The sequence below is a fragment of the Castor canadensis genome, chromosome 17 (genome assembly GCF_047511655.1).
Source record: "Castor canadensis chromosome 17, mCasCan1.hap1v2, whole genome shotgun sequence".
Lineage (NCBI taxonomy): Eukaryota > Metazoa > Chordata > Mammalia > Rodentia > Castoridae > Castor > Castor canadensis.
In genome coordinates this window covers 20,736,743-20,761,657 of record NC_133402.1, presented here as the reverse complement: position 1 = coordinate 20,761,657, position 24,915 = coordinate 20,736,743, and the positions used below count along the sequence as shown (strand labels likewise).

General features: G+C 45.3%; 1 protein-coding gene and 1 long non-coding RNA gene across 4 annotated transcripts in view; one reads left to right on the top strand and one right to left on the bottom strand.

Annotated features, from left to right (window-relative positions):
* Positions 1-14,323, top strand: part of Cacng3 (calcium voltage-gated channel auxiliary subunit gamma 3) — a 94,681-nt gene extending 80,358 nt beyond the window's left edge. Inside the window, exons 2-4 of the mRNA XM_020159731.2 lie at positions 1,823-1,906; positions 8,076-8,216; positions 13,262-14,323. Coding sequence (XP_020015320.1) covers positions 1,823-1,906; positions 8,076-8,216; positions 13,262-13,773 — 737 coding nt within the window. The 3' untranslated portion in view covers positions 13,774-14,323. The remainder of the gene's footprint in view (positions 1-1,822; positions 1,907-8,075; positions 8,217-13,261) is intronic.
* LOC141418445 (uncharacterized) lies at positions 830-24,646 on the bottom strand. 3 transcript variants are annotated; one of them, XR_012443063.1, is made up of 4 exons: positions 24,530-24,646; positions 12,060-12,194; positions 7,470-8,273; positions 830-2,087 (listed from the first exon to the last, which is right to left on the bottom strand). It is a non-coding gene; the product is annotated as an uncharacterized lncRNA (long non-coding RNA). The 3 variants fall into 3 exon arrangements; XR_012443064.1 differs by having other exon boundaries at positions 7,470-7,535; XR_012443065.1 differs by lacking the exon at positions 7,470-8,273.
* Between the last annotated feature and the right edge of the window lie 269 nt (positions 24,647-24,915).

Below are 24,915 nucleotides of genomic sequence, written 5' to 3'. Positions count from 1 at the left end.
CTGCCACTCCACAGCCACAGTGGTGACACCTTCGTCCTCTTTGTGATCCTCATTGCTTCATCATTAATGTCAATATTAATGGCTCTACCTCCCTGGGTCATGGGCTAAGAGTAAGTGAGATAAGGAATATAAGGTTTTATCCATTGCCTGGCCCACTGGAAGCCCTGTCTGGTGGCTATTATTCTGATGTGTCTACCACTTTGCAAAAACATTATCTCATGCTTGTGGATGGCCTTTTCTCATTCTTACAATGACTGCTCTGAAAAACAAGCCCAGCTCTGTCTGCTCCTCCACCTTCTATGCTTTGCTCACATACACTGCCTCCCAGCAATCTTTGCAGACAGGGGCCAGGACAAGAATGCATAATTTCCTATTGTATTGTGGTGGGAGTTCTAAATATTGTTTGTCATTTATAAGAACTGACAAGGGCCATTAACTGCCCCAGAGATTGGTTAATTGGCTAGTTAATAAACACCTACAGTGATTATCAAACACACACAGTGAGTTAGGTCAAGTTTATGCTGGGAGAAAGGAAAGGAAGTAAAATGCTGACAGTTTGTCTGGGATTTGTTCTTGGCAATTCTGTGGCTCCAGAAGGGATGAGCCACACAGCAGGGGACAGAGAACCATGATCCTTGGTGAGGGGAGAGAGAAAAAGGACAGGTCCTCTGGCATGAGTGCTACTGGAGAAAGCAGACTATTTCAGCATGACTGGATGCAGATCTTGATTGGAATTCTGGCTCTGCTACTTAACTGAGTGATTTCAAGCAAAATTCTTCTTTCTTCCTCTGTAAAATGGAAAGATAAGTGAATTTCCTTAAATCCTCCCTCCCTTCACTAATGGGGGAAGAGGGAATTGGACAAGACAGTCCTTGGGAGTGCTTATGCTTGCTAGCTCTTTCCCTTCCAAATGGACACCTGCAGTGTGTAATATCTAAGGAGCAGAATATCTTGGTCTTCTACTATTTACTTACTTATTTATTTGCTTCTATTGATGTGCTAGTGTGTGTCACTGTGACAAAATATCTGAGATAAATCAACTTTTTAATGAGGAAAAATTTTATTTGGAGGTCTTTTTAAAAGGTTTCAGTCCAAGGTCAGTTAACTCCATTGTTTTGGGGGCTGTGATGATGTTAACGGCAAGCAGCATTTCCAAAAGGTCTTGGTTTTGCTTTCTGTCATGGAAGAACCCAAGCAGAACGTGTAGGTGTGAATAGGGTTTATTAAATGTTAGGGAAATGGAAATACAAAGGGAGCGTGATGGGTGCAGGTGGAGTCTGCCGACAGAGAAAGCATGCTTTTCTTTTTCAGGTGCTTTTCAAACCTACACTAACCCCTGGGGAGGGCAGACCCAGGAGATTGCCGTCCAATAATCAATGAGTGGGGAGTGGGGTTGGGTGGCTGCCGTCCATGTGCGGATGGTCTGGGCCATCCCTGGGCAACCTACATGAGCTCCAAACTTTCTTACCTCTAGCTTGCCTCAACGAGGCAGAATATTATGATAGGTAGCATGGTGTGGATAGAAAGCACCCAGGGTTCCCTTCAAGGGCACACTTCCAGTGAACTTCTTCCTACTAAACCCCACCTCCTAAAGTTTCCACCACCTCCCAATGGCACCAGTGAATGGGAATTAAGATGAGTCTTTTGAGGACATTCAAGATCCAAACTATAGCAACTAATCTCTTTTTAGGGGTTCCTAAATAAAGATGCTGCTGGACCTACCCAAGCACAGCTCCTCCAAAATCATGGGGTTGAAGACCCAGGCTAGGCCTCAGGGCCACTGCCTTCTTCCCTGGGCTCAGGACCATATTTCTTTCCACAGGGGCTTTCCGAGGCGTGTGCAAGAAAATCGATCACTTCCCAGAAGATGCAGACTACGAACAGGACACGGCTGAGTATCTCCTGCGTAAGTCCCCTGCCTCCTGGGCCTCCCTAAGGAAGGTTAAGGGGAGGTCCCTATCCATTACCCAGTTGGCTCTGAGTTTAAGGCTCCTTGGCCTCCATCTCTAAGTGCAAACAGCTTCCAGTGCCACTAGATAAAGACATTCACATGGTTCTGATATCCAAGCTTCTTTCATTCTGATGAACTAGAAATAGGAAAAAAAAAAAAAAAAAAGTTAGGTGAGTTAAAACAGAAAGGCTCTTTTTAATCTCATTTAGGAGAAAATCTAAGGAGTTTTCTTAAACTCTATATAAACTTTCACCTTCTCAGGAGGGTTGAGTTGAGGTGCTAATGGGCAAAGTGCTAATGGGTGAGATGCTAAATGTGAGGTGCTAATGGGTGATGTCCCCAAGGCCAAGGCCTGGGAGGATAAATGCAAACCAAAGTTCATCTCTCCTTTGACTTCCCTTCAGTTTCAATCCCACTGGGGCAGTCCAGTGCCTCCGTAGGCTTTTTCAAAGGTCAGTGGTCCGGATGTTGCAAGTATTGGCACATAGGAGCCAGTAGAGTAGAATGTAGTACTTGAAGCATGGCTCTGGAACCTGATAGATCCGGCCTTTGACCCCAGTTTGACCCCCACCTTGCTGGGTCAGATTAGACAGCTTGCTTTACCTCTCCGTCTCCTAACTTAATGTCATCTATCTGACAGGGTCATGAAAATTCAATAAGCTAATGCATGGAACACTTAGCCCCGGGCCGACATGTCATCACGAGGCAATAAGTGTTAGCTCTTGCTTGTCTGTGGGATTAGTGACAACAAAGTCAGCTGTAGACACTGCCCTTGCACTAGTCCAGGCACAGAGAGAACATGGTTTGGGATTCAAATGTAAATTCTTCAAGAACATGTGTCAAATTCATGCAAAAGGAAAATTCCAAAGGCATTGACTAATTTGTTATTTAGGAGTGTTAGATTTGAGGTGTTTTATATATATATTTTAAAAACTGATTAAAATTTAAAGGGTCAAGAAATCATCCTATTCAGGTTATGTTTGTAACTTATAGCTCAAATGATTTGGAGCTGGGGTGGAGCTCAGTGGTAGACTATATGCCCAGCATGTATGAGGTCCTGGATTCAATCCCCAGGACAAGAAAGGGGAGTGGGAGGGAGAGAGGGCAGGAAGAAAGGAAGGGAGGAAGGGAAGAAAGGAGAGAGGGAGGAAGGGAGGGGAGGAAGGGGAGAAAAGAGAGGAAGGGTAGGAAGGGAAGGAAGGTGAAGAAGGGAAGAGAAAGGACAGAGGATAGCCAAAGCTTGGACACCACCAAAAGAGAATGGGTTGAATTCATTACCAGTGGGCTTTTACTAGGGTGCCCATAGTTTATCTTAGCTCTTCTTTTCTACATGAGAGAAACATTTATGATGCTTTTTCTCTTGGAGACAAAACAGAAGTGTGACTTTCATTCCATAAAATTGATTTTAAGTTCTTTGGAGAGCTCAAATTTTTTTCCCAATGAAATATTTTTCTTCCCTCTGGGAAGGTAAAGTCCTCTTTCCTTCATCTCTCCTCCCCTATCCCACGGCCCAGTTAAACTTCACCAATAGCCATAAAATCAGATTAAGTTTAAGGAGAGGCCTTAACAAGCACGCTGATTTCTTCTACAGCAATTTTGGAATCCCTGACCCTGCCATTTAAGGCCAAGGCCATGTTTCTACAGGGATTTCCTTACCCATCCTAGAGTTTGGCTGCCAGTTCCTATCATGACCCACAAGCACTGATGGGACTGGAATTCTTCGTATGATTTTTCTGCCATTTCCTCTTTCTCTTATGCACTTTAGGGTAGGCTACAGCTTAAATCCCTGTGTTTTAGTCTGTTTTCTGTTGTTATAACAGAATACCTGAGACTGGGTAAGTTGTAAAGAATAGACATTTATTTAGCTCACAGTCATGGAGGCTGGGCCTTCTTCCTACATCATAACAAGACAAAGAATATCACGTGGTGAGATAGAACAGACATTCCAGCTCCAGTCTCTCTCTCTTTCTCTCTCTCTCCTTAAAAAGCCCACAAATGCCATCATGGGGACCCCAACATCATGATCTCATCTAATCCTAATTACCTCCCAAACATCCGACATCCAAATATCATTAAGATGGATTTGGAGCTAAATTCCCAGCACATGAACTTTGGGGACTGTGGTCAGTCAAACATAGCACCATGGCAGAGGTTTAATAAGCCCCATCTGTTGCCAACAATTTATAACAGCATTAGACTCAGGGAAGTCCTACTCAAGTACCTCGTCACCCAAGACCCTAACTTAGCCCCAGAGAATTTGGGAAGCAGAAGGAAGATAACATCTTTTTGTTCTGAAGCTGCCATGTGTCCCCTGGGCAGAGTGGAATCCAGCTAACTCGGAGGAAAATGGCTTCAGAAAATACACTCACTACCTTAAGGCAGACATGGGTAGCCAGAGTTTACCGACTTGACTCCTGTCTTGTTTATAGGGCAAAAAGTGGTTCTGACCACCAATGAGTCACCAAATGATTGCTAAGCTACTTTGGAAACGGCCACATTTGCATGTCACATGCCTATGTGTGTCATATACGCACTTTCATACCCAACCTAATTCAATAGCTTCAAATGTGCAGAGCATTTCCTGTGGGCACATTTCAAAGATTAATCATTTTCTGAAATTTAAAAAAAAATTCTCTTTTCTAATCAAATAAACTCATTGTATTAACTATTCAGTAAGTCTTGTCATTACACAATGCAATGATCTCTTTAAAGGTTACTTCACAAGTTCCAAATGGGTACTTGAAACCCCCGAGGAGGGAGGTCTGAGCCAAGAGTTCAAGGTCATACATATAAATTTTTAGAAATTATTTAATGAGTTGCTCCCAAGGTTAAACCCATTGGAAATAAGCTCCACCCACACTCAGGATCCCAGAGCCCACTCACCCAGAATCACACTCTGCACCTGAGGGCTAAAGGAAACAGTGTGCAGCTCTGCCTTCTTCAGGTGTCCAGGGCAAAGAGGGATATCCTCTGCCCTCTGAAATTTCCCTGGAATGAACTGCCAATAGCCACAAAAAAAAAAAAAATAAGAAAAAGGCATAAATTTATTAAAAACGAGGCAAAAAAAAAAATCACAGAATGTTGGAAAATCACAGGAACATGATTTCCCTCTAGTCTAACATGGCTTAGAGTCCTTTTTTCTGTGCAGAAGGGAGAGAGTGGGGAGTAGTATATGATTTTCCAGGGAACTCAGTGGGCTTGTAGAAATACAGTTGCCTGGAACAAAGTCTGACCTGAAGAACAATACATTGTAAATTTACAATGGGATGGAAGTAGAGGCTATGGTGTGGACAAAGTCTGTCCAGGTATGTTGACAGACTTCAGTCCTTTATCCTGTGCAATGAGTTTAGCTAATGGAAATTCAGGAAAGAGACAGAGATAATTGCTTCTTTTTTTGGTGTGTCTAGACCTCAGGCAGATAAGAGAATCTTGCAGAATGCCTCTTCTTGCCCTTTGGGGTGAATGGGATTGGAGGAGGAGAGGGCGACAGGTCAGAAGGACCTTGATGCCAAGCCTGCCTTTTTAAGGCCTTTCAATGTCCTTTAAATCACATTACTCAGCATGCTAACACCATGTTTTGGGGTTGTTTTTCTCCAAGCTCCAACACAAGCCAGCTTGGTAGCAGAGACCTGCAGGACAGCCAGGGCAGGCCAGAAGCCCATGGGGTGACTGATCTAATCTGAGGGGGTCAGGGCAGCCAGGATCCTCCCCGCTACGCCTCACTTCTTTGAGCTGATTTTCTAGGCACTTTGAAATCCTTCTAAATGCCTTTTTAGCATCAGAAGGGCGGGAGAGGTAAGATAACTCTGGGACCCTGGGGCTTCCCAGACCTGTACATTAAGCCACCTGGGAATAAATACAGAACATTCTTTCTTCTCTCCATTAAGTGAACCCTTCCTCCATGTCCCCACCCCTGCCTGCCCCAGCCTTCACCCCAGGGCTCCTCCATGGACCTTTCTGGGCAATCCCTACTGACTAGATCAGCTCCTAAACTTTCAGAGTACTGAGAAAATAAGAAAGCAAACACACAAAGCCCATCAAAGCACCACACTGCAGAAATGCAGAAAGAACTTTGCAGGGGGTCTGAGCACATTTTCACAGGAAGTGGCTGGAACTGGTCACTGTGACTGTGGAGTTTAAAGCCTAGAATGCTGAGGAATGTGAATTTAGCTGTGAGCAAACCTCCCACCATGGCCAAATAAGCTGTGGCTCTCCCTGCCCCACCCCCTACACCACTCCACCCCAGGGACCTGAGTCAGTAAATGCTCCACCATTCACTCCAAACTAAGAGCAAGCCTGGCTGTCATTACTGAGTTACTGACTCTTCTCCCTCTGGCAGCCCACAGCCTATCCATCAGCAAAGTGTTGGCTTTACCTGCAAAATGTAAAATTCACCCTGAATCCAATGGCTTATGATCTGTGGTCCACTGCTAGTCCAAGCCCTGTCCAGTGCACACCTGGGTCTCTGAAGTCCTACAGTCACTGTGCCCATCCTACAGAAGCGTTGGCTCAAGGCTCTGTTGTCACCATCTTGAAATTTTTAACAATTCTGGTACAGGAGGCTTTGCACGTTTATTTTGTACAAGGCCCTGCAAATTACACAGTGGGCCTAGCTGCTGTTCTGCTAAAACCAGGAGGTCAGGGTTCCTGGCTCTTTTGCACAGCATTGAGCACAGGATTCATTCAGCATTTGTGTCCTGGCCTGGCTATACCAGGAAACACAGATAGGAGGAAATACAGACATCCAGTCCCCAACAAACTCATGACTTTTCATAAGGTTCTCTTAGGATTTTTCAACTTTGGTGGTATGAAAGCAATAGGCATTCCATCAAAACCACCTTGTTTCAAATTTTGAATTTGGGTCTTTTCCTGAGCTAGCAGCTTGTGAAAAGATCATCTCTTGTGGTGGGCAGTGAGCTGAGGCTGCCTATCAGCCTCGTGATCACAAGGGGACACAATGAATATTCTACAGTGTCCCATGTTGCTGGGATGTTGAACGGGGCAGGTGTGTGTAGTCAGGGCATTTCTGCCTTAACAATGTTTTCAATTCTCCATAGTTTTGTGGAAACAGCCCACTGTAAGCCAAGGAGCAGGTGCACTCTTACACTGGTTGGACAAACTGTAGGACTTCCCCATGGGACCCCTTTCCCAGAACCTTGGGGCCTCTCTGTGATCCAGAAACCAAGGAGTTAACACTGCTCCCACTCCTCCCCCTGTACTCTGCTCCAACCTTTCAGCCCAGGTCCATCTTCAAGGGCATTACCAGTGCCCTTGTGGTTGTTAAGCACTTCTGCTACTACCCCCCAGCATCTGGCCCAGCACCTGGTATTTAATAGGGACTCAATAAATATTTGCTGCATGAATAAATAAATTCATTTGTTCATTCAGTGGCTAAATGGGTTTGAATGGGTATTGCAGGCCCTGTGCTATGCAGACGCAGGTGTGTGCTGGAGAAGATTGTGCATTTTAATAGCGCAGGGCCTGATGGGAGTCCCTGCATTCAAGACTGGTTACATACCTTGCGGGTTCCAATATAAAATGAAGATTCTGGGCCACTGGTTCAAAATGCCTCCTCTCTCTTGACCTGTCATGGTGATATTTGTTGTTTAGTGTTTGCCCTTTGGCATGGGGACATTTTTACAGTAAGTGCAAACCCTCCTGGAGACCTGGGGCTTGCGCCTAAGCCTGATTTCCCTGTGTTCATGTTCAGGCCCCTTCCAGGGACAAAGGGTGACAGTGATCACTGGGCTGAGGCAGGGGAGGACTGAGAACCATCCCAGGAGGTAGGAAGGTATAGACAAGGAGGTTAGGAGATGGGGGTGGTGGTAACTCGTGAGTCAAGGCTCCGAGCCCCTAACACCTGCTCTGTTGTCCCATGAGACTTCACTTACAACATACAAATTCAGAGACAAGATTGTCAAGACTCAGGATGGTGACTGCAGAGTTGACCCCAAGCGCTGGACCTCCTTCTAAGCAGGTAGCACTGGTCACATGCTCATGTTAGATGTGGGCTTGCTCGCCATTTCCAGTGCCATCTTCCCCTCAGTCACCCCCACGTCATTGGTGGATGGGCCCCCAGGACTTGCCAGGGTGCAGACAGAAGCCTCTCTTCTTCTCTCCACAGGGGCTGTGAGGGCCTCCAGCGTCTTCCCCATCCTCAGTGTCACGTTACTGTTCTTCGGGGGACTCTGTGTGGCAGCCAGTGAGTTCCACCGCAGCAGACACAATGTCATCCTCAGCGCGGGCATCTTTTTTGTCTCTGCAGGTGAGTGTCCTGCCTCAGCCCTGACATCTTCACAGACACCAAGCTGAAGCCAGGGCCCTAAGGACCAAGCACTTCTGTTCAGGGTTCCCCCTAGGAAACTTAACTTGTATTTTCTCTTGTAACTTTTGTTACAAGAGAAAATGCTGAAACTCTAGCAAAGGGAGGCATGATAGAAAGACAAGGAGGGGGACAGCTGAGAGAGAGGGACAGAGAAAGTCAGAGACTGCTTTCAAAAGAGTCAGTGTATTCACTTGCATATATAAAGGTGGCCACGTGGAATGTGACAGCGAGAGACAGATTTTTGTTCATGTCCATTGGGTGTGATCATATACTATTCCTGTCCCTTGAGATTTGTGCTTGTTGGCTAATAGCTTTTCTTTTTTTTTTTTTCTCTTTTTTTGGTGAGAATGAGGTTTGAACTCAGGGCTTCATGCTTGTAAAGCAGGCACTTTACTAGTCCATTTTGCTCTGGTTATTTTGGAGATGGGATCTTGGGAACTATTTGCCCAGGCTGGCCTCAAACCTCAGTCCTTCCAATCTCTGCCTCCCAAGTAGCTAGGATTACAGGTGTGAGCCACCTACACCTGGCAGTTAAAGTGTTTCCAGTGTTCAAATCCTCATATCCTTCAAAGTATCTCTGGGAACAAGGTAAAGGTCAGAAGCCCCAGATGCCCTCAGGAAAGACCTTGTCATCTATAGCAACTGAGCAGGAGGAGGCACAGGATAGGGTTCTAGCTTCTGCCCTCTCTCTCCACCTTCCACCTCCATCCCTCTTCTGCTCTCTCTGTCTTCCTCCCTTTCCCCTGGGTTTCCATCCTTCCTTTTTATGTCTTTATGGTCTCTTCCCAACCCGCCATCTCCAGGCAGATGGGTGCCATCTGGATGGAATGCTTTAGAGAAGCAAAGAGCAAGGAAGTGGTTGGGGGGGACACGGGATGACTCCTTAAGGATGACTTGCAAACTTTGCACACTACAGTAGCTGCGCCTGATGCACAGGGCATATGGTCCAAGAGCCCTAGGCAATGGCCACAACTGCAGATGGTACCAAACCCCACACACGCCATGTTTTTTCCTATAAATACAAACCTACAATAAAGGGTAATTTATAGAAGAGGCACAGTAAGACTTTAACAATAAATAATAATAAAATAGAATAATCATAATGGTATATTATAATAAAAGTTATTAAAAACATATGAATTGTTTCTTTCTGGAATTTTCCATGTTCTATTTTTGGGTCACAGTTGACCACAGGTAACTGGAACCAGGGATATAAAGATAATGGTCTGCAGTGGCAGAATGTTTGTGAGGATCGGGACAATGGAGGGGAATCGTGGTTCCACCTGTGTGGCCTTGGGAATTGTCCCCAACCTCTTGCAGCTAGGTTTTCTTGCTTTAACATGCCAAATAATAATAGAATTGACTTCATCGGGTTGTTGGAAGGAAACTGAGTGTAAAAGGCATATGTTGTTTTCTGATTTGGGAAAATCAGCAACAAGATAGTTGCAAAGTCTGGAGCCCAGGGTCCTGGTCCCCTATAAAACCTTGCACAGGCTCCTTCCCCACTGTGGAATGAGGATTGAGACAGCATCTGCCTCAGAGTTTCTGGAAACCCACTCAAGCTACAGATCAGACAGAAAGCCGCCGTCTTGCCCAGAGAAACATGGTCAGCTGAAGGCACTTGTGGCCTCTGACCATGATCTGTGTGGGCAGATGTTAACAACTGGCAAACCCAGGGACTTGTTTGACTGTGAGGCACATTCCTGTGATTGGTGGCCCCATCCTGGCTCTGACTGACCCTGAGGATCAGTTCCAGTATAATGCTGAAGTGACAGTTTACAAAGAATAAGAGACAATCATTATTTTGTCCCCCAAGGGGATTGTTAGGGAAGAGTGTGTCACTAGCTACTTTCTTTGCACAAGGGACATTGTGGGGGATGGCAGGTAGGTTACATACCTGGGAGTGGGAAAACCCTGAGAAAAGGCCTGGAGTTTGGGGTCTAATCCTAGACGCCCCCCTCCACTAATCTCTCCCAGGAAATCCAAGAGCCTCCATTTTTCCACCTATAAAGTTAAGGAACGGGAGGATTCCGCACTGTCTGAGGATCCTTCTTGCTCAATACACTAAGATTTGTGGTTTCAGGAAAGTGATGGACAACCCTTTATTGAGCACTTACTGTGTACAAGGCACTGTGCATATTGCTCAAAAGCATGAACCTTGAAGCCAGGTTTCCTGGTATAAATCCTTGGCGCTACTCCTTCCCCATTGTATAAATTTAAGCAACTCGCTTAACCTCTCTGTGCCTCAGTTTCCCCATCTAAAAAGGGATGATACCTGTTGAGGCTGTTAAGAGGACTAGATAAGCTGGTCTACATAACTGTTCAATCACAGTAGTTGTAATTACGAGTATTGTGCATTCTGTGCTCACATAGACTCGTTTACTCATTCAACAAATACATACTGTGCTCTTGCTTTGGTCAGGCTCTGAACTAGGACTTGGGACCATAACAATGAACAAAAAGAGCCCGCCTTGGGGACTTCCAGTCTGATGGGTGGGACAGAGCAATGCCCCATCACACGGTGTTCTTGCCGAGCCTTGTTACTGAAATCCCAGTGCACCATGGCTGAGTCTTGGCTTCAAATTCCACTTCCACCATTTCTCAGTTGTGTGGAATCCGGAAGTTACTTACTGACCTCTGTGTGTCAGTTTCCTCCTCTGTAAAAGGCGTAGTGGGAGTGTCAGGTTTTTTGGGTTTTGGCAATACTTCATACAAAGACTGGGGTTGTAGCTCAGTGATAGAGTACTTGTCTGTAGCCCATTAAGCCCTGCATTCAAACCCCACCACCTCAATCAATCACTCAGTCAAATGAAGACTTTGAGTCAGGTGCAGGTAGCTATAATCCTAGCTACTCAGGAAGCAAAGATCAGGAGGATCACAGTTCAAAACCAGCCCCAGGCAAATAGTTTGCGAGACTCTATCTCAAAAAAACCCATCTCAAAAAAAGGGCTGGTGGAGTGGCTTGAGGAGTAGGCTCTGAGTTCAAACCCCAGCACTGCCAAAAAAAAAAAAAATAGACTAGTGCCTGGCACATAGTAAATGCCTTAAAAATTATTGGCAACTCACTTGGCTTCCTGCCTCTTTAACCTCATCTGACACTCTGAGCCTCTCTTTGAACTTTCTTTCCTCCCCACCCCCACTGCAACTTCCACCCAGCAAGACAACTTTTGGGGGCTTCCTAAACTTTGTCACCAAAAATTTCTCTGCTGGCAAAGGAGAGAGAAAATATGGCCCTAGGGAGCGAGGAGGGGGCATCACTAGAAGTGCCTTCAGTGAACTGAGATGACTTTGAAGTCTGTCTCCCATTTAACCTAAAAATTCATGAGAATTCTGCTCTTTCCTCCTTATTATATCCATGTTCATTTTAATATAAAAGAATATGTCTTCCTTACTAATCTTCCAGCCAAACTGACACTCCAGGAAGAGATGCAGTTTTTCATCCAGTAGTAGCTTGCAGCCTGACACAGCTGGATCTGTCATCTTCCGTGTCGAGAAGGAGTTCAGTGACTAGAACTCACTGCCTTCCTGCCGAATGCCTGAGATGACATACTGAGAAGCACATACTGGCCCAGTCCCTTAGGGGCAAGTCCTAGATGAAGTGTGACCAGAGTCACATTCAAAATATTGATAATCTAATGCGTATGGTCCAGCCAGTCACAGTGGTAGCCCTGCTGGACCCAGCCCTATAACCCTTTAGCTGTTTGACTTGGGGATACCCAGGAAGCACAGAACCTTCAAGAAGTCGAGGGAGGACCAAGGAGATGCCCCAAAACAATCACTTACCAATTGGTGTCCCTAGAATGAAGGACAGGCTCCATTTAGATCACCCCACAGGTAGCTTAAATTTGGAGGCAAGGAGATGCCAGCTGGTACACCAACCTCTTGAGTCATTGTTGGCACCAATCACCTGAAGAGGCCCTGGAAGCAAAGGGACAAAAAGAGACATTTCCCCTTCGAAACAGCAACATGAGAACTCAGAATCTACTATTCCTTCTCATCCTTCCTTAGGGAACCAATCCCTCTGCACAGGGCTGGTCCCAATGCAATTCTGTTGTCACTTGGGGAAACTGAGCCTGCAGGCCTTGCCTATTGAGGTTAGTGGCTTTGTGTTCCCAAATTCCTGCCACTCAAACAACAGCTAATTGAAAACACACCTTATTCTGTGCAGATAAAAAAACTTAGCAAGCTACTGTCCCTTCCCTGTGGGCTCATCATTTTCCCCAAACTGCAGCACCAGGGTCCCCTGTGTCCCCTGGAGAGCTGCACTTGTCTCTCCAAAGGCACTTCCAACTCAGTGTGTCCAGGCCTCCCTTTTTCTCTAAGCCTGGCCTCTCTGCTGCCTCTTATTTTAGCTCAAGTTGCCACCAGCCTCCCAGTTATCCAAGACAGAGCCCTAGCAAGTAATTCTCAATTTATTTTCTCACACCCATAGTCCACAGCCTTGCCACTTGTGTGGCTCAGTTATCAGCATCCAACTCAAATGTCACCTCATCATCAATGCTAGGTACTTAGCCTGTCTCTCTCCCTTTCCTTCTGAATCATTTTATATGCATTTCTGATAGAACCCTTACCATATTTTACTCTAATTGCACTTGCATGTCAGTCTCTCCAACTAATGGTGAGGAAATCAAGGGCAAGGGCCTAACTCTCGTTCATTTTTGCCATTCTATATCTTCATGCCAAAGATTTAGCACTGATGGAAAGAATTGCTTCGAAGGGAACAAGGTATTCTGGTTCTACTGCTCTTGCTGCAGGAGCGGGATGTACTCTTTAGCTGAATTCACACTGCTCCGGACTGAGCACCGGAATTCTTCATTTCCCAAGAGATAGACCTTGCAGAAAGCGCCCAGCAGTGGGATTTCCCTCCCAGCCATACTGTATTTTCCTCTCTCCCTGCTACCTCTACATTTCCTATAAATATTGCAAGGCTAAAAGTGACAGTGACTGTGTTATAAAACATGTGTTTTTCTCTTCCCTTCTCTTAGGGTTGAGTAACATCATCGGCATCATAGTTTATATATCAGCCAACGCCGGAGACCCCGGGCAGCGTGACTCCAAGAAAAGCTATTCCTACGGTTGGTCTTTTTATTTTGGAGCCTTCTCCTTCATCATTGCTGAAATTGTGGGAGTGGTCGCTGTGCACATCTATATTGAAAAACATCAGCAGTTACGAGCCAAATCCCACTCGGAGCTCCTGAAGAAATCTGCCTTCGCCCGCCTTCCACCCTACAGGTATAGATTTCGGAGAAGGTCAAGTTCTCGCTCCACTGAGCCTAGATCTCGAGACCTGTCTCCCATCAGCAAAGGCTTCCATACCATTCCCTCCACTGATATCTCCATGTTCACCCTCTCCCGGGACCCCTCCAAGATTACAATGGGGACCCTCCTCAACTCTGACCGGGACCACGCTTTTCTACAATTCCACAATTCCACGCCCAAAGAATTCAAAGAGTCACTGCATAATAATCCGGCTAACAGACGCACCACGCCTGTCTGAGCTGACCTCTGACCTCTGACCTCTGCCCCGCACCCAGCACAGCCTTGGGGGCAGTGTACACAGATGTCTGTAAGGTTGCATGGCATGGTCCTCGTGATGGTATACTTCTTACAAAGAATGAAACCAAATGGACTCAGTCCCCTCCCACATCAGTCCCTCACCTGCCCCAGTCCTGACCCCTCCATGCCTCTCTAACTTTCAAGCCAATCCCTAATGTCGCCTCTCTCTCTCTGTGTATCTGTGCCAGATGTTTTTCCTTTCTTCCTTCTTTGCTGGAAGGACCTCCACATTCTTCCCTCCTTGGAAGAGGACTTTACTAGAAGTCACAGGTGGTCCAGGGTGGGTGATTTCCAAATCCCCATCAGGCGTGCATAGCTGTTCCCATTGTCCACGTCCTCAGGAAGCCAACCACCCAGGTGGCCCTGAGGGAGGCATTCACCTTTCTGTGTTAGAAAATCATGACCAGAAATCAAAGATGTCTGAGCCCCGAAGCAGCTAATGTAATAAGCACTCACGTTATTAAAGGTTTTGCCGTGTCGTAACCAATGAAGCTGGGGTGTTTTGGTTTTTTTCTGGGTATTTCCTACACAAAGTCACTCCCCTGCCTCCAGATGGGCTCTTCTCTCTGTTAGGAGCTAAACTTTGCTCCTAAGAACTCCCTTTTCTCTCTTGAGGCCAATAAGATGTTCCCTATAGATCTCAGACAGTGTGTCCCCACAGGAATCTTGGGAGGCTACCAGGTAGTGTTCAAGATCCAAGTCTGGTGCACAATAGCTCTAGGACATTGGATAAGTCACCTGAGCTTCAAGCCTCAGTCTCCTCACCTGCAAAATGGAACGTGATAATTCTCCCCTCCATAGCATTGTGAAGCTTAAATAAAAATCCATACAGAGAATGAATGCACGGCGTAAAGAATCAATACATTCTTTAAAGATTGCAGATGAATTCTGGGCATTATGTCATTAATCAGTTTGCACTGTTACAACAGAATTTTGTAGACTGGCTGGCTTATCCAGCAGGCGTTTATTTCTCACAGTGTAGAGGGTTAGGGAGTCTGAGGTCAAGGTGCCAGCAGGCTCAGTTTCAGGCAAGGACCTTCTTCCTGGCTTGTAGACAGTGGCCTTCTTGCTGTGCTCTCACAAAGCAGAAAGAGAATTATTTCTCGTCTTCTTATAAAGCCACGAATGCTGTGGGTGGGGGAGGTGCCCTCATGACCTTGTCTTAACCTTAATCACCTCTCATAGGCCCCATCTCTGATTACCACCACATTGGGGGTTAGGGTATCCACACAGGGATTTCAGGGGGAAGCCCAAAGCAAGCATTACTGCAGGAAGTTACCTGGAGGGAGGAGCCGCACTTCACACAGGCTTTGGGAAGACCAAGTAGGAGGATGGTTGACTATTTTGAACAGTACACATTAGAAAGCACTTACCAACAGCGACTTTCTGGACTGTTTTGGGCACATATCCAGACTTTGCCCTTCCAAAGAGCTTTCACACTCCGGGCTGCAGCCTGGGTAGGAGGGAGGGCCACCATCCCAATTCCTCACACTTACCCAGCCAGTCACCTAGTGCCATGGACGTGTGAACCATTAGACACTCTCAGTTACCCCAGGAAGACAGTATCACTCATATTCTCAGTGACTGATGGGTAAACAGGAGCAAGAGATGCTATGTGACTTGTCCAGATTTTATCCTCAGTGTGGGGTGGAACTTTCCAGAAATTAGCAACTTACCCACAATCATTCAGTGAGTTTTATTACAAAGTGCCCACTAGCAACAATTCATTTTTTTAATCACTAAAGAGTCATTTCGTGCAAGTGACAGTCAATCTAATGATCTTATTTAATCTTAAACAACCTCATGTCCCAGGAATTACCGTCTCTATTTTGGCAGGTGAGGAAACAGAGAGTTGGTGAATGAGCATCTTAGGTGCCAACCAGCAGAGCCATGCTTACATCCAAGCATTTGCTTCCTGTGCAGAGCAGTTTCTCCCATTGTGCCAGCACTTCCCAAACCTCAGGTGCCTGAGCACAACTTTTATGACGTTTTTCTCATATCCACATACCACATCAATAATTATGTACCTAATTTTTTAATAGACTCACTTTTTTAATAAAAATATTTTAAAGGGTAATTTTATAGTATCACTACTATAAAAGAAAAGTGGATTTACTTGCCCTAAGCAAATGATAATTTGGAAAATGAATACGATAAACAAAATAATCACACTATATTCTAGCTGTTGCTTGTCCTAGCTCAAGACTGGCCCTTCAGCGATAATTTGTCAAGAGGATTATCACTGAACAGAAGTATTAGAGTGGCATTAAAGATAGCCTAGTAATCAGAGGACCAAAGGGGAAGTAGAACAGGAATCCCTTTCACTGTGTTATCAAATCATCTCCTCCCACTCTTGGGGAAAAGTGGCTCCAGCCATCATTGGGACAGATGGATCTGAGTGCTGAAGCAGATAGGTGACACAGCGCGAAGAAGAAAAAGCAGCTCCCAGCTACCCTGGGAATAGGAGTTTACTAAAATCAGGGAATCTGGGCCATTGGTCCAGATTGGAAAGGTTCCAGGGCCTTCCTACCTGGGTGCTGAGCCTGAAGGCCAAGTGTAAAGCCCGCCTACAAAGACCAGAGAGCTGGAGGATGGCCAGAGACCATCCAGGCCTGCACCCTGCAAAGCTTTGGAACTGGAGACTTCAGCAGACCTTTGCTGAAAGACTGCTCAGCTAGACCCAACTGGCCAGTACCAAATAAAAATTACTATTGCCACCCCCAGGTTGCAGCCAGGATTCTGGCCAATCCTTGTCATCATCCAATCCCTGGGAAGAATATTCACATGCACCAGGCCACCCGCTGTGTACCAAACACTGTGCCACAAACTTCTCTTATTTTCTTATCCAGTCCTACCCTCTGAGATGGGCATTATAAAATTCATCAGACAGAAGTTGAAACTTGCCAGCAGACAGCAAAGCAGGCTGCTGCTCTTCTGACTCAAGCTTTCCTGGTCATATGTCTGGAATCTCTTGCTCCATCACTGGGTTCTCCATCTCCTTCTCTACCAAACCCAGCTCCTTTTCCCAGCTCAGTCATTTCTGGGCAGCAGCACCCTTTTGTGAATCTAAAACCAGAGCCCATGCATTTCTCCTGCCTGTTTCCTTACTGTGATCTTCTGCCAAATCATGCCTCTCCTAGAGGAAAAAGAGAGCATGGCCTAGCATTCAAGCAGCCCAACTCTGCATCTGTGTCTGCCCACATTTGAACACAAATCTGCTTTGACTAATCACAAGACCTTTAATGAGATAATCTCCCTGGGCCTCAACTCCCTCATCTATAAAATGGGCACCAAAACAGTACTTACAGGGCTGGGGATTGTAGCTCAGTGGCAAAACACTTGCTTTGTATGCTCAAGGCTTTGGGCTCGATCCCCAGCATTGCAAAAAATAAATAAGTGAAATTAAAATAGCACATCAGAGGCAATGAGTGAGGATTAAATGAGTTTATATTCCTAAAGCACTTGGAAAAGAACTTGAAACATAGCAAGTGCCATATCAATGGAAGCTATTATTATTTAATACAGTTCTCAAGTTCACATTTTCCTGTTTGGGAGTCTTCCCACCAAGGCAACCTTATTTTCCATATCTTGTCAGCACACACCTCAGCTTTACTCAGCCTCCTGTTCTCACGGTACCCTTATTCTGAATTCTCTGCCTTGGCTGATCAATCTTATCCCTGCCTGGAATGTTTTCCCTGTCCTCTCCAAATCATATCCATCCTTCAAGGCCAAGATCAAATCTCATGCTTTCTATGAAGTCTTTAGTGAATCCCGGGCAACAAAATGTCTCACTTCTTCATCCATCCATCCATCCACTATTTATTATTAATCATCCACTATGGGCCAGAAACAGCCACCATCTTGATAGCTATGACCACCCCCCCATGAGACTCTTAGTCTAGTGAGAGAGATGAGTATCGAACAAGTGAACACACAGATCAACATTACCTGAAACAGTGATCTGTGCCAAGAAAGGAAAATACAGTGTAAAAAGTACAGAGTAGCTCAAGTGGTAAGGCACCTGCCCAGAAGTGCAAAGCCCTGAGTTCAAACCCCAGTACTGAGGAATATAAATATGGGTCTCTAATTCTGCTGGATGATCAAGGAAGAGAAAGTGACACTAGGATCAGATAAAGGAAAAGTTGTCTTCCTAGTAAAAGGAATAAAGTATGGAGGGAGAAGAATAATGTGTGCACAGGCCCTGGGACTGGAGAAATGAGGAGAGGAAAGCCAGTAAGCCTGCAGCATAAAGAGGGAAGAGGAGAAGCATCAAATGAGACCAGGAAGAGGGCTGGGTCCAGACGATGCAGCACTACTGGCATGGTGGGATTTTGGATTTTGGCCCTAAGTGCATTCGTTTATAAGCCATTCAAGAGTTTTAATCAAGAACACATTATACACAATCCAATATGCGCATTTGGAATTTTAATAAGTTAGGTAGCCAGTGAAATACTAGTTTCCTTAGTCTGACTTCTGGAACTGCCCCTTCAGAGATTGGACCATGACTACCAGCATCCATAATCCCTTGTAGGTGGACACCACCATATTTTGGACATAACTCTGCTCCTAGCCACAGTTGATGGGACCCCAAGATGGCACCTGACCAACCTATTCATTGCGTAGCCAGTGGCCTAGGATTTGTGGCTGGACTCAAAAAGGAAAGCTGGGCCAATCAGATGGCCTGTGGTAGGGATTTTAACTGAGAGACCCAGAAGGCAATTGCTAGCTGGCTCCAGAGAGCAGAACAGAAAGGATATGAACTGTGGGATGAGGGCAGCAAAAGTGGCCAAGTGCAAGATGAAGTTCTGTGACAGCTGGGGCCTCGGCTGTTCTGTTCCATTGGATTCCCCCATGTCTAATGACTGGTGGTGTTCAAACATCAGAAGGAAGGAAGGAAGGAAGGAAAATGCATGAGGAGCTGTTTAGAGGAAAGCAGACAGAGAACCAAGAGAGTGGCTTCCTTGGTTTCTGACTGCTTCCCTGTCCCATTTCCTTGAGCCAGAACCAGTATTCCAGAAGCTTTCAGAACTGGGAAACATCCAGCCATAGGAGACAACTGAGTCCCTCTTAGAGGCTCAGGATAGCCATGTCAAAGCAGTAGCTAGTCAGGATGTTTATAGAAAGGAGAACATAACCGTAAAGTCAGTTCACAAAGAGCTAAGACAGAGAAAGAACCAGGAACCAGAAACAAAGTGGCAGAGTCTGAGGGTTTAGTAAAACATCAATGTAAAATCAAAGCCTCCATAGCTAGGCCAAGCCATCAAGCTAAAGCAAACAACTCTGCAGGCTAAGTTCATGGAACAGAGATTGCTTTTTTGTGACTATGAAGCAAGCCAAAGAATTATTTTGAGATTTTGATCTGGCTCTAATGGATCTTTCCCTAATGCTTTAGGTACAGGTAACACCTAACTCCAGCTTAACTAGCTTGGACTAGTCAGGTAGACTTAAGCTATCTATCATCACAAATGAACTTCCACATCTCAAGCGCTTAACCCAATAAACTTTTATGTCTTGGCCACACGAAGACCAGTGCAGGTGTTCCTGGGTGAGTGGCCCTCCCTGATGGCTGTGCTCTAGGCAGTGACTCAAGGACCCAAGCTGCTCTGGCTTGTACTTCTTCCATCTTGTGGCTTCAGGGTTGTACTAGTGACTTCCTCCATGTAGATGGGAAGAAGAGGAAAGGGGTAGTGACAAAAAGGGAAAAGAGCACGAACCTCAACCTAGCAACCTTGGCTCAAAAGTAACCTCATTCACTTGACATTCCACTGATGAGACAAAGCACACTGTCTGTTTAAGATCCCAGCGGAAAGGATGCTGAAAATGTCACCCACAGCTAAGGAATTTCTTCCAAGCAATAATTCTACATTGTATAACGTGTGCATAACTTTGATAGGTGACTAGTCATTTCTGCCATACAACTTAAATAAGCAAGCAAAGGTCAACGTTTAGGGGCCCTGAGGTTACTTAATTCAGCAACTCGAAGATAAATTCCTTGCATTTTCCACACTTCCATCCTAATGCAATATCCCATTGTATCATTATAAGATATAATATTCCATTATGTCAAGATATCATATCCATCACATCCAGGTGCAATATCCCATAATATCCAGACACATATCCAGCCAAGACCTGCCTCTTTCACTGTGTGTCCAATAGTAGACAAGCCTTGCTCAGAAACACTCCATTAGTAGACTTTCATCTTGTTCTCACTGCACAGAATCGGGTCATGTGTCCATCCCTAAGCTGCTAAGGGGGACAGACTCACCATGAGGGACCAAGACCAGGGGTTCTCAGCCTGAGGTGCATATTAGTATGATCTGGAGGACATTTTGTTAAAAATACAAATGTCTAATCTCCTCACCCAAGATCCTTATTTAATTGAGCTGGACTGTGGGCTAGATTTGAGAAATCGCCAACTGATAGCTTAACCAGGTCACATTTTGGTTTAGCCTGCTTCATAGAATGTTTATGAAAATTAAAATGAGAAAGCAAATGGGGCCAAATGCTAACAGTTGATGTGTCTGGGTAGAAGGGGTAGAGGAGCTCTTCATACTGTTCTTGCAATTTTTTTTCTGTAGATTGAAATTCCATGAAATTAAAAGTTACCAAAAATGGGGGGAAATGAGAACTTTCATATAAAAGCCAAGCTTTTTTGGCTTCTCTGAAAAAATCAGGAAATCTAGGAAAACTGGCTCTGTATTCCTGCAGAAAATTAAAATCAGACCCAAGAAGCAGAGCCCAGACTTCTGGCCTAGTACCTTCAGGGCCCAGGCCTGAGCACCTGAATTGTTTGCTAGAGCTCAGGTAAGCTTTGGAGTCAATTCTGAAGTCCTTTACATTTTTATTCATCTTTTTTTTTTTCCTATCCTGCTGTATCCTCTTCCAACCTCTAAGTATAGCTTAGATTATTTTCTGCCAAATGCGGCACCTTGCATTTGCCCACACTGAAGCTCGTCCCTGGCAACTCCTCTGCCCACTCACACAGCATGGTGAGATCTCCCTGTGCTTGTCACCAGCGGCTTGGCATTTCACTACCTGGCACAGCCAAGTGTCATCAGCAAATGTGGAGCCATCACCACTTACACCTCCAGATCACTTAGGCAAATGTCAAATAAGACCAGTGCCGGCCCTGACACTCCACTGCCATCAGTTAATTAATTAACTAACTCATAGCAACCTAACCAAGTGGCTGGTGCAAAGAAAGAAAGAAAAAAAAAATGTGGCAACAGAAGAGGCATTTAGTATAAGGCTGGGCTTTCCAACAAAAGTACTGTTGACAATTGGGGCTGGACAACTTGTGGGGGACCATTCTATGCATAGTTGGATATTTAGCAGTATCTCTGGCTTCTCCCCACCAAGTCCCATGGACACATCTCCCCTCCCCCACCAAACTGTGATACCCAAAAATGTCTTCAATCATTATCAAATGTCTTACTCCCAACCGAGCGCCACTGGTACAGGGAAAGAGAAGTTGAAGAACTAAGTCTAAGAGGAAGAGAAAGAGAAAGAGTGGTGGGGGAGAGGGAGGGAGAGAGAGAAGGACAGGAAGAAAGAGAGAGGGAGGGAGGGAAGGTGAGAGAGAAGAAGAAAGAAGAAAGAAGGAGGAGAAGGAGGAAGAAAAGAAAAAGGAAGAGGAGGAGGACGGGGGAGGGGAGGAAAGAAAAGTGAGTTCAGGGACAAAATGTCCCCTTCAAGGGCATACCCCTAGTGACCTACTTCCTCCAACCAGGCTCCACCTTCTTAAGTTTCCACCACCTCCCAATAGGCCATTAAGCTATGAATCCAACAGTGGATTTGTTCATTCACACGATTAGAGCTTTCATGACCCAGTCACTCCCAAAGGGCCCACCTGTGAAAACTGTTGCCTTTTGAGAGACATTTCCAATCCCAATCCCAACAACCCCGTAAATATCAATCACTTAAAGCATGTACTATGCATCCAACATGGTCAGCTGGGGCTCTGTCCACTTTGCCCACTCCAGGAGACCAACGCTGATGGAGGATTTTGACATGCCTAGTCAAAATGACAAGGAGGAAAAAAGATAAACTCTTAAATGTTTCTACCTGTGAGTGATACACATTGTTCCTGCTAAGTCATTGATCAAAACAAGTCACGTGGCTATGCCAAATGGGAAGAGTGCAGCAAGGTGAAACCCACCCTGTGTTTGGGGAGAGAGGCAGAAATAGTGACAGATGAAGAGCACAAGTGTCTGACACAAGTAATAACACTGATTTCATATGTTTGTTGGGAAGCATAAATAATGCACACAAAGTTCTTAGTGTCTGGCTTACAATTAGCTGTGCAATGAATATTAACTTAGTACTGTCTATTAATTCATTGAGTATTTATTGAGCACTTGGTGGTCATTTTTCTGTGTCGACTTGGCTAGCCTGAGTCCCCAGTTAATCAAGCAAGCACTCATCTAGGTGTTGCTGTGCAGGAATTTAGCATCTGGAGTTGAACAGGGAATTGTACTCTATGACCTGGTAGGCCTGGTGCAATCAGCTGAAGGACCTTAAGACCAGAACTGAGGCTTCTCTAAAGAAGAAGAAATTTTCACCTATGGATAGTAGCATCAGTTTCTGCCTAACACCTTCCAGTCTGCCATGTCTAATAGCCTTCCCTTCAGATTTCAGATTTGCCCAGCCAGTCTCCACAATCACAGAAACCAATTCCTTGGGCTATATCACTTTACAGCCTTAACTCTTAATATCCCTCTTCCTCCATTTCTCTCCCCTACTTCCCTATTAAAATCCATTAATCCTGGGTTTTATTTGCCTTTCCTGGTGTTGACTCCTCTCTGATATCTGACCCCCTGCCCCTGACTCCCAGTCCCCTGATAGAAGTTTCTTTGTTTGACACATGTCCTCTCCTCCAGGTTCTTTCTTCCTCTGTCTGATGCTCACCTTCTTCAAGGTCAAGCAGCTGATTATCCTGCACTGGATGTTCTGACAGCTAAGGGACTGAGGGGAACATAAAACTTGAGCAACATGACTATGAACACCTTGTCACATGAAGCTCTGCCCCCACTGCCCCAGCCCCCACCTTCCTGACTTTAAAACAGACCCAGTTCAAGTCCCTACCTCATCACTGTAGGCTAGTAGCTTTTTTTTATTTTTCCACAATCTGCTATCCCCAGAAGATATCCAAGCCCTTTGCCTTTATCTTACCACTTCTATACAAATTTATTTCTTTTTGTTAAAAATAGTATATACACTCTCAGTCCCAACCACTTCTTTGGATTTGCATTTCCTTTTCCATGAGATCCTATATACATGCATGAAATTAAAATACTAACATCAAGAAGAATGTGTATGCATCTTCTCTGTCCTGTTGATCTGTCTTATGTCAGTTTAATTTCCAGGGCCCTAGACACTGAACATAGAGAGTACATGAAGCCTACATTACACCTCACTAGGTGGAACGGGGATTAATGATTACTTCTGCTAAAAGCACTGACTCTTCACCTGGGCCTGCAGCTGTCTTCTTTGCTGCCTTGAACTTTGAGTTAGAGTCCTGCTCAACTGTGCACATAGACATATTAATATTTAAGGAATGTCTGTCTGAAAACTGGTAATACAAGGTTGATTAGTCCTAAATTTACCAAGGCTGAAGACAACAAGATAAGAGTAACTAAGATAGTTTCAAGATTCAAAACCAGTGAGTCTTGCAGGCAGATCATCCCATGACAGGAACTGAAGTTGCCCACCCCACTCCACGTGGAAGCAATCATCTCATGACAGGAACCCAACTGCTCCCTTAAGCCATAACAACTTCTCTGGAGTCAGTGGAATCTGACGGAACCAAACGTGAGATAACAATCATCCAGACTAAAGTTTGATGAGCCAGATCAAAGGCTGCTTAGTAAAGCATGCTTCTTGCCTGCCACCCTCCCCCTTGTCCTTGGATAATCCTGATGTTCCTTCTTACACTCTAAGACAGGGTCAAGGACACTGGTCCCCTCTTCCTCTTGGTACGGCCATAGAGAATAAATTTCTTTCTACTTTACTACCACTTTTCCCATTTGGTTTGTAGGGGTGAGTGGCTGGACCTAGCCCGTTGGGACCCTCCAAAGTCAGCTTCTGTCCGATCCTAGGGTTTGGGTAACATGGATATAGTGAAGGATAAAGAATACAAACAGCTAGGCACCAGTGGCTCATGTCTGCAATCCTAGCTACTTGGGAGGCTGAGATCAGAAGGATCACAGATTGAGGCCAGCCTGGTCAAAGAGTTTGCTAGCCGGGCACAGGGGGCTCATGCCTGTAATCCTAGCTACTCAGGAGGTAGACCAGGATGATTTTGTTTTGAAGTCCGCCCCCTCCACACACACCGCCTGGGTTGGGGGGAAAATTGATGAGACCATATCTCAAAACTACCCAACACAAAAAAACGGCTGGCAGAGTGGCTCAAGTGGTAGAGTGCCTGTCTAGCAAGCATGAGGCCCTGAGTTCAAACCCCAGGCCTAACCAAAAAAAAAACAAACCAAGCAATTTTATTAACACAAAGAAGTGGGCAATCCCCACCCTATGCCTGTCTCAGGAAAGGGAACTTCCCTAGGATTTTAAACACCCCAGTCCCTCAGTCTTCCAAGCTCCTCTCCCATCACACGATGAGACACTAACTAAACAGGAAGCCGGCTCCTTTCTCCCCTTCCCTGATCCATTTTCTGGAAACCCATGTTCAAGACACTCACCGCAGAAGTTGGGAGTCACTTCCAGTCTTATGCCTTCGAAATGTCTGCCTTAACTACATTTTACATATCAAGAGCAAGAGGACTGTAAATGACAGCAGAAAGACAGAGGAAGTAGCAGAGGTTGAGTTTTCTGAAGCAATTAGTTGAGACAACAGGAGGAACAAAAGGAAAGACATTATGCAAATGGAGGCCATTCCACCTTGAGAAATAATGTCTGCTTTGAACACAAAGGCGAGGGTTTTAAGCAGTCCAGTTCCTCTCATTTCTGTCAGAATATTAAACTCTCTCAAGATCAATATTAGGCCCTGCAGCTTCAGGCCTCAGAAATGTTAACACTTTCATGTTCATCCACATTTATTCAGGACTCACTGTATATGATTTCAAAT